Genomic DNA, 9,852 nt, shown 5'->3' with positions numbered 1-9,852 from the left:
AAGGGATCGGGGGACCCTGTCAAAGGCTTTCTCCATGTCAACGAAAGCCAGGTACAGAGGTTTATCCTTAGCTAGGTATTTCTCTTGCAACTGTCTCACTAGAAATAAGGCATCAGTAGTGCTTTTACCTGGCACGAACCCAAACTGCATCTCATCTAAATTGATTCGCTCCCTAATTAGTTGGGCTATGACCCTCTCTGTAACTTTCATAACCTGATCTAACAGCTTGATGCCTCTGTAATTATTTGTATCTAAAGCGTCCCCTTTACCTTTGTAGCAGTTATATAAATATATATATACAGGGTACGTAAGGCATTTGAGGACATACCATTTTGGGGTCATTGCTGCATTTTTTGTTCACTCTGTATAAACCTTTGTTTCAGAAAATGGCAGACCCTCTGCTTACTCAAGAAATGAAGAGGCATGCTGTTATTGTGGTTATAAAGGCTGAGCATAACAATTCAGAAATATCTTGAGTTTTAAAAGTTGCCAGATCTTTCGTCTACAAAGTTTGCAAGGAGCTAGAGACTGAAGATGGAAACGTATCACCAGTATAAAAAGCATCAAAAGCATTCTAAGTGCTCTGAAATCATCAGAACACCTGAATTTATCCAACAAGTTCAACAGACCATTGATTACAATCCCAGAAAGTTCATGAGGTCAACTGCAAAAGCTCTCCATGTGTCAGAAGGAACAGTCAGAAATGTTGTCCCCAAAGACATCAGATATAAGTTCTATATGATGAGGAAAGGTCAATTTGTCAGAAAAAGCAAAAGAAAATCATTAAATCAGATCTAAAAGGCTCTTAAACAAACTGAAAAATCCAGCAGAAGAAGATTTGATTTGGTTATTCTCAAACGAGAAAAACTTCCACCAAGATTAAAAAGTTAACAGAAGAAATGACAGATGGTTTTGTGCAGACCCTTCTGAAGTTCCAAGTGTTATGCATATCAAATTTTCTGCAACTGTAATGATTTTAGGGGTTGTCAGCAATGAAGCGCATGTGATGCCTCCTTACTTCTTTCCATAAGGCTTTAGAGTTAACTCTGCTGCCCTCATTGAGGTCCTGGAAATAATTGTTAATCTCTGGATAGACAGTGTATGCAATGGAAGGCCATATGTGTTTCAGTAAGACTCTGCACTATCACACATGGCTCTAGTAACACAGTAATGGATGGCTGAAAATTTTCATGATCACATAACCCCTGACATTTGGCCTCCTAATTCCCCACATCTCAATCCATTGGACTATTACGTGTGGAACGTTATTGAGAGAGAGGTCAATGAATACGCCCATAACACCAAAGATACTTTGAAGGCTGGCATAGTCAGAGTAATGTCCAAAATGGACCAGGACCACTTAATTCAAGTATGTAGATGACTTAGATCTCATAAAGAAGCAGTTGTTGAAGCTGAAGGTGGCTTTATTGAAACTGAAGGTGGCCCTCTTCAAGAGGGGCCACATTTCTGCTTCATTGAGGAGAATGGAAAGGACCAGTACATTGTAGATGTACTCTGGGAAATAGAGTAGTGATGCCAAAGAGGCTTTCATAGGGAGTACATGATTTCCACAACCAGACCACATCTGTGGTTGATCTCTGGGGTCAGGTCTCCATTGTTGGTGACTGTGGATCCCAAATAAATGAAGAAGCTGACAAACTTCATGATGTCAGGATCAATATCGAGAGGGGAAGGGTCCAGGTCATCTCCATTATGCATCAGCTTGGTCTTCGCCCAACTCACCTGAAGGCCAAACTTTGCTGATTCTTCTATGTAAATGGTCAGTGTGTCCCTGAGTTGGTCAATCGAGTTACTGAACAGAGTGGTATCATCCACATACTCTAGGTTGGTAAGGTGATAATTCTCAAAGGTAACATCAGGAACTCACTCACAGACCTTGAAGAATATAGACTCTGACTGGTTCCCTATCAACAGCAAGGTTAGACAGGGCTGCATGGCCACCCTCAACCTCTTCAACTGTGTCGTCAATTATCTGATATAAACAATATGCAAAAGATAGATTTCTAGTAAAATTAAAAATTAAGACCTAATACCAAATTTTCAGAAACATTTGGGTTTTTTTCCTTTTTTTTCAAAACATTAATTGTCTCAAAAACTGCTTACAGGGACATTCAGTTGCACTTGAACACAATTTGAGAAATGATTAAATGAATGAGATAATAAAACACAAGGCCTTTTCTCAACAGATTTTTGGAATCTCCTATCCTGAAAATACTTTGATAAAGCTCTTTTGTGTTTTATACATTTTTAATTTGCCCAGTTATATATTATATAACATCTTTCACCTGTTCTCTCCTCTTTGAATATTTTCTCCACACACACAATCCATTTTTGTAAGTGCCCTCTGTTTAACATTACCTGAAATTTTTCTGCACTCTCTCCCCATGAGCCCTTGAGGCTAATAAAGAAACTATCATCATTGTCATTGTCATAATAATAATAATAATAATCATTATTATTATTATTATAATAATAATTATTATTATTATGACAATAATAATTACAATAATAATGGGACACCAAGGATTATCAGGAGTGTTCTAAGCATGAATGACTGCCGAAAACATGTGGATACCTAAGGTAACAGGTAGTAAACCGCTACCCACATAAATCCAACCAGGAATGAGACCAAACCTGAGTTTTGTTTTAATAATACTGATAATAATAATAATAATAATAATAATAATAATAATAATAATAATAATAACAATCATACAGGCAATTACATTCAAATGGAAAAATGATAAAATTAGGCAGTTTATCATAGACTGCTGATTATGTAACTGAAAATTTGAGTAAATTTCATAAAATAAAATATAATCAGAAATAAAAGAAGATTTTATCAGAGTCTGATGCATTCAAATGTCTACAAAATTTAGTCTAGCAGCGATTTCCAATTTCCATAGATAGCAATAATATATGTCTGTCTGCTCACACAGTATCTCGTCAGAGCGAGACGACCAATAACAATTAATTATTTGAATAAGATAAGGAAAGCCACAATTATCTTATAATGGCATATATATACATTTGTATGTAAGTGTGAGTATATGAGTATATGTATAAACATTTATGTGTGTATGTTCATATGCAAGCACACACAACACGCACACATATATACGCATATATGTGTGTGTATGTATTGGATGTGTAATGCATGCATACAGATAATTATGCTTACACATATAAGGTAACATATATATATATGTATATATATATGTATATATTTATATACAGAACAGACAGACATTATATATGATATGTAGATATAAATATGTGTGTGCGTGTATATTTATATATATGTGCATAGGTGTATGCATGCATGTGTGTATCTATCTATTTATCAATCTATCCATAGATATCTATCTATCTCTCCCTCTCTTCTCTCTCTCTCTCTCTCTCTGTATATATATATATATATATATATATATATATATATGAACTTATATGCATATATCTGTAGATATATGCGTATCCACATTTATCTGTTTATCTATCTATATACATATATATACTTATATGTATATATATATGTATATATATATGTGTGTATATATTCATATACATACATAAATAAATACATACATACATACATGCATATGTAATATGTATGTATGTATGTATGTGTGTGTGTGTACGTATGTAAGTAATATCCTCATGGGCAGTTGTTAATAGATTGTAAACAAGACTTATTAAGAAAATTTTTTTAATATTTTTGTTTTTTCTTTTGTTTTTGTTTTTGTGAAATCAACAAATCAACAACTTTTCTTTACAATTAAGCACGTATTAGAGCAAAAACATAATTATAAATTTCCATAAATAACTGGAAGCAATTCTATGAATGCTTAAGTCTTTGCTCTTTTCATCTCTTAAGAAGAAGAACAACTACAATAATGATGGTGACGATGATGATGATGATGATGGCAACAAAAATAATAGCAATAATGAAGTTGCAGATGGTGATGCGGATAAGTGGCATAATTATTTTGTTTTTTTACTTTTTGGATTTGTTATCAAAGGATTATTTGTTTGTTAATGTATATTTTAAATAAGCACCTTAAAAAGAAGCAAATATCTGATTGCATTACATATGGAATTGATATTCACAAAAATGATAATTGTGTTAATTTCATTAGTTAAATGTAAAATTAGATTTATATCCACAGAAACCAGTCAGCATGAAAGAAATGAAAATATCTTCTTGTGATCTGTCCCAATAGGGAGGAAGTTCCTTTGACACGGTGGTCAAGGAATCCGATGAGTAGCCAGACAGTTCTGAGTGCAATGCCACAATGTACCCAGCAGCTTTGGCAAGCATGATGGCCATTGCTGTAGTGTTGGGGGCATCAAAACCTTGTATGTGAAATTTGGTAGACAGAACTGACCGACATATATACTTTCACACACACACACACACACACGCACATAAACATACCAACACACAAACAGACACACACATGCATATAAACACACAAACACACACACACACAATTCAAATCCCTAATTCATACACAACAAATGGTCAAAATATCTGGGATTGTAAACATCTGCAGGACCTTCTTAAGATCTAAAGGACGATGAACAAAACCAGATGCTCCTCTTTGCAACCTTGCTACCAAATAGGTGACCAGTCAAAATTTACTCTAAATTAAAAAGAGAAGACCATAGAAATCTTGAAATAAACTGAATAATGACATACATACATGCATACATACATACATACAGAACATACATACGTACATACATACATACATACGTACATACATACATACAAAAATACTCTGTTGTTGATGCTGAAATTCCAATGAAGGTTAGAAGCCGATTCTTTCTCTATTGGCATGAAATCTTGAAATAAAACTGAACAATGACATAATTACATACATACGTACATATATCATCATCATCATCACCATCATTTACATATATATTAAATAATGAGCTTTATTCGGTTCCTGTCTACCAAATCCACATACAAAGCAGACAAGAAATATAGTAGAAAACACTTGCTCAAGGTGCTCTACAATGGGACTGAACACAAAGTTAATTGGATGGGAATCAACCTTCCTAACCACATAGCCAAACAATTGAAAGCAGTGAGCTACAAAATGGTGAAGTTCGTTCAAAAGTTTCCTATAAATAAATCATCCAATAGCTCTGTACTTTTGAAGACAAGTGGATTATAACAAAACATTACTCTTAGCTGGAGAGCAGGTGAGGGTTAGCATAAGGATGGGCATCTTGCTTTAAGAGCAACACTTCTATAGTCCTTGCCAGCATAAAGAAAAGTATTTATATATATGTGTTTGTATGTACCTGTGTGTGTTTGCATGTGTATATGGAGAGCAGATGTATAATATCAACATTTGGAAATATCTCAACCATTACATTTATCTTGAATTTCCAACTATCACTTTTTGTCTTTCTTCTTCTTTACTCTTAGCTATCAATTACTCTCCCTTCCTGACTGTCACTTTATTTCTCTCCCATCAGATTGCCTATGTAATGATGGATGGCATCACATTGAATCTATCCATACATAATCCACTCTTTCCACCAGCCATCTTTATTGCTAACCATCACTCTCTCACAGTATGTTTTCTTCTATCATTACTTGACAATCATCATTCCCACTTTCTTACCTTCATTCATCTTCAACATTATCCATCACTCACTCTCACATTAATCCCTCTCCTCAATCACAAATTGCTGGCATCAATCATTGTCTCTCTCCCATCCCCCTCTCTCTCTCTCTCTCTCTTCCCCTGTCACCCACCTATCACACTCCCCACTCATCTTACACAGCTCTTGCTGCCTCTACTCAATCTCCTTACCAACAATCCTCATGTAACTATCTTCTCTCTCTCTATTTCATTGCTCTCTTCTCCCTCCCATCTACCTAGTTCTCTTCTAGCATCCCATTGCCCAGCTTCTTCATCATGAATCTCTCTTCAATCCTCCTCAATCAATCATGCTGCTTCCAACTAATCTCCTTACCTGCAAACATCATGTAGCTGTCTATCATTCCCTCTTTCACTACTACCTCTCTTATAATCTTCTTACTCTTAACACTCTATTTCTCTTCTCATCCATTTGAGTGGAAAATAATGGAACAAAGGAATTGAAAAAAAAAATGTGGGGAAGCGATGAGTCTTTTTTTAATTCTTATTGAAGATAAAACAAACTACCAGAGAAGAAATGGAAACAAATTAGGGTATAAAAGGACTTTTTAACTTTGCAAGGGCAAAGCAAAATCTCTAGTGCTGACATTATGATAAAATACACCCTGCACACTCTGTAGAGTAAATGGTGATAGAAGAATCATCCATCTGTAGACGTCATGTCAAAAAATGGAATGTGGAAGCAGGATGGGGTCCTTGATTCAGCTGGGAAGGCAGTAACTTCAAATAAGAACTGCTCTGGATTAAGACAACCCCTCCAGCACATGCCAGCATGAGAAAGTGAATGAAAGCAATGATGATGAGGATAATGATCATGATGATGACGATGACGATGATGATGACGATGACAATGATGATGACGATGACAATGATGATCTGATGTGTGCATGTGTCTGTTTGTATATACTGTTGTAAATTCATGTAACATTCTTTGAGTTATTTTCTGATAAAGGGTTGATAGCTTGCTACAAGACGCATAACTCAAAAGCAAATCCAGTCATTCAAAACTTATTAATAAAATGTGTACCAGATCAAGTACTAGGGTCAATATAATTGACTAAAACCATTGAAACATGTACACTAGCAAGGCTTGGCTGCAGGGCAATGATTGAAACCAGTAGAAAAAGTAAAACAGTATACAACACATGCTATGGGGGATTCAGTGCCCAAAATGTCAAGCAATAGGACTGAATCAGAAACCATGGGTTTGAGAAGCAAACTTCTTAACACACAGCCATGCCAATCTAAATCAGCAATTGGATTACACACTTTGTAGTATATAGTATTATGTAGCCAAGGTTGACTTTGCCTTTCAGCCATTCGGGGTCAGTAAATTAAGCAACAGTTGCATACTGGGGTCAATCTAATCGACTGACCCCCTCACCAAAAATTTTGGGCCTTATGCCTAGAGCAGAAAAGAGTATATAGTACTATGTGAAGGCATGTGGCTAAGTGGTTAGGGTTGTTGGCTCAAGATTGTGAGTTCAATACCTGGCAGTGTGTATTGTTCCCTAAACTGAAGGAGAACTTCAGGGGTAAACATTTTGAAGACGGTTGCGGTTGTAACAAGAGTCCTAGACACCTTTACTTTGGAGGAATCCTATAGGGCCTTCATGAAGTGGTCGAAGCACCATAACAAGAGCATTGAAGTCAGAGGAGCCTATTTTGATGAAGATTAGAGTTTTGTATTTCTTTGATATTAATAAATGAAGGTGCAATGGCCCAGTGGTTAGGGTAGCGGACTCGCGGTCGGAAGATCGCGGTTTCAATTCCCAGACCGGGCGTTGTGAGTGTTTATTGAGCGAAAACACCTAAAGATCCACGAGGCTCCGGCAGAGGGTGGTAGGTGACCCCTGTTGTACTCTTTCACCCCAACTTTCTCTCACCCTTTCTTCGTGTTTCTTGAGTAACACTGTGATGGACTGGTGTCCCGTCCAGCTGGGGGAACACATATGCCATAGAAACCAAGAAACCGGGCTCATGAGCCTGGCTAGGCTTTAAAAGGGTGCATAAAAAAAAATTGATATTAAAAAATGTCTCTGCTGAAAAAATCTCAAAACTTCTGGAATGTCCCTTATAAGTCTTTTTGGGAGACAAAGAAACAGAGAAAGAACAGGAGACATGATGTCAATTAATAGCAAGCACAAAATGAATGTAACTGTTTCGGTTTTTCTTTTCTGTTTTGTGTGCATGTGTGTGTGTGTGTGTGTGTGTGTGTGTGCATGCATGTGTGTGTGTGTGCATGTGCACATGTTTTAAATAGTTGATACTAATTTTCTGCTGTGTAGTCTTTCCAGTTTCAACCTATAATCTTGCCAAGCAAGAACATCACTAAAGTTTTGTATTTCCATTATTATTTTCATAATTCTTTTCTTTTTTATTTTATTTTAAAATTGATTTTCAAGATTTAAAATAAAAATAACTAAAACTGTTACATACCCAACATTCTTTAATTTCACTTGAGTCGTAGTTTGGCTAAAAACACTACACACTGGAAGTATGACAGATTTTGTTAGTTTTATTTCTTGTTTTGGAAGTAATCCCATTAATTCAACAAAAAATGTTCCTTCCTGAAAATATATAAAAAAGAGTATTTTGCAAAATATATCTTAGAGTAGCAAATTGCTTACTTCCATATATATATATATATATATATATATATATATATATATATACAGGGTTATTCAAAGAAGAAAAGTAGATTTTAAATTTATTTTTAAAACAAATGGTAAAAGACACAAAGACATTTTACATATTTCTTGATAGGGGAAGGTTTAAAGTTTATTGTAAGATAGTATGCCCACAACATGAGTACCATGTGTTGCTCAACAAATATCAAAACCCTTTTCTGTGAAATTTTTATGCCATTCATAAATTTTCTTGTGATGAGGAAGATTTTTATTGAATTGGCGGTGAAATTCATGTTGCACTCACACAATCGATTCACATTTCTCAAGTTGCAGTACACAAAAAGACTTTTCTTGTGGCATCGCCATTTTCTAAGGGATTACACAAATGAAAATTATACAACTTTAAATGAAATGAACAAAATTAGACATTAAAACAAAATTAAAATATTATTTTATTTAAGGCTTAATTCAAATGACCAGGTTCAGCTTTAAACTTTAATAAACCTTCATCTATCAAGAAATATGTAGAATGTGTTTGTGTCTTTTCCCTTTTGTTTTAAAAATAAATTTGAAATCTGCTCTTTCTTTTTGAATAACCCTGTATATACATCATCATCAACATCAGCATCCTCATCATTTAACGTCTGTTTTCCATGCTGGCATGAGTTGGACGGTTTGAGTGAGGACTGGCTAGGCAGGAGGCCGCACCAGGCCCCAATCTGATCTGGCAATGTTTCTACATATGGATGCCCTTCCTAATGCCAACCACTCCGAGAGTGTAGTGGGTGCTTTTTACATGCCACCAGCATGGGACCCAGTCAGGCAACACTGGCATCAACCCACGATGTGTGTATGTGTGTGAGTGTGTGTGTGTGTGTGTGTGTCATTGAAAGTAGCCAGTAAAGATCCATGGTGGTAGAGTCCAAAAGAGTCCAAAGATTCAATGGTAATCCAGGTGGGTAATGGTTAGGTGGAGGAGGAGAGGTACCAAAAGTTCATGAAGAAGATTGGAGAGATGAGAGTTCAAGGTGGGGAGGAGGTTCGGTCAGGCAGGATCAAACTGGGGTACTCACGTGAGTGTATGTAATGTTGAACCATTAATCCCAAGACATTTTTCTCTCCATTTTTTCCCATTCTCTCTCCATCTTTTTATTCTCAATCCTTTCTGTGAAGGGCAGAGGCATGAAATGTCAAAGACTTTTCCATTCTTCCTGACTGCCAAACTAATACACCTGCTTGCAAGGACCGGGGAACAGATGGTGCAGGTGGTGCACTTGTACCCCTAACATTTTTGGCAGGGGCTGCTAGATCAAAATTTGCACTCCCTACATACTCTGCCTGATTTAGAAGATAGTGTCTAAAAATTTATCTGTAAAAAGTTGATGAATATTAGGTTTCTTCTCAAAACAAGAACAAAGGGCAAAAATAAATAAATAAATAAAAGTCCTAAATGTTAACTGATGAAGTTGGTCGTAACATTCCCAAGGGAATTCTAGAAAAATGTACTACTGAACTAAAGCATC

At 35.8% G+C, this 9,852-nt stretch overlaps 1 protein-coding gene across 1 annotated transcript in view; it reads right to left on the bottom strand.

Moving 5' to 3' along the window:
- LOC128248904 (cilia- and flagella-associated protein 65-like) overlaps positions 1 to 9,852 on the bottom strand; it is a 217,453-nt gene that overhangs the window by 49,964 nt on the left and 157,637 nt on the right. Inside the window, exon 6 of the mRNA XM_052971189.1 lies at positions 8,139 to 8,269. Within this exon, the coding sequence (XP_052827149.1) occupies positions 8,139 to 8,269 (131 nt within the window). The remainder of the gene's footprint in view (positions 1 to 8,138; positions 8,270 to 9,852) is intronic.

Source organism: Octopus bimaculoides, chromosome 10, assembly GCF_001194135.2.
Source record: "Octopus bimaculoides isolate UCB-OBI-ISO-001 chromosome 10, ASM119413v2, whole genome shotgun sequence".
NCBI classification, from domain to species: domain Eukaryota; kingdom Metazoa; phylum Mollusca; class Cephalopoda; order Octopoda; family Octopodidae; genus Octopus; species Octopus bimaculoides.
The sequence above is the reverse complement of the archived record's forward strand: the minus strand, read 5'-3'. Positions and strand labels throughout refer to the sequence as shown.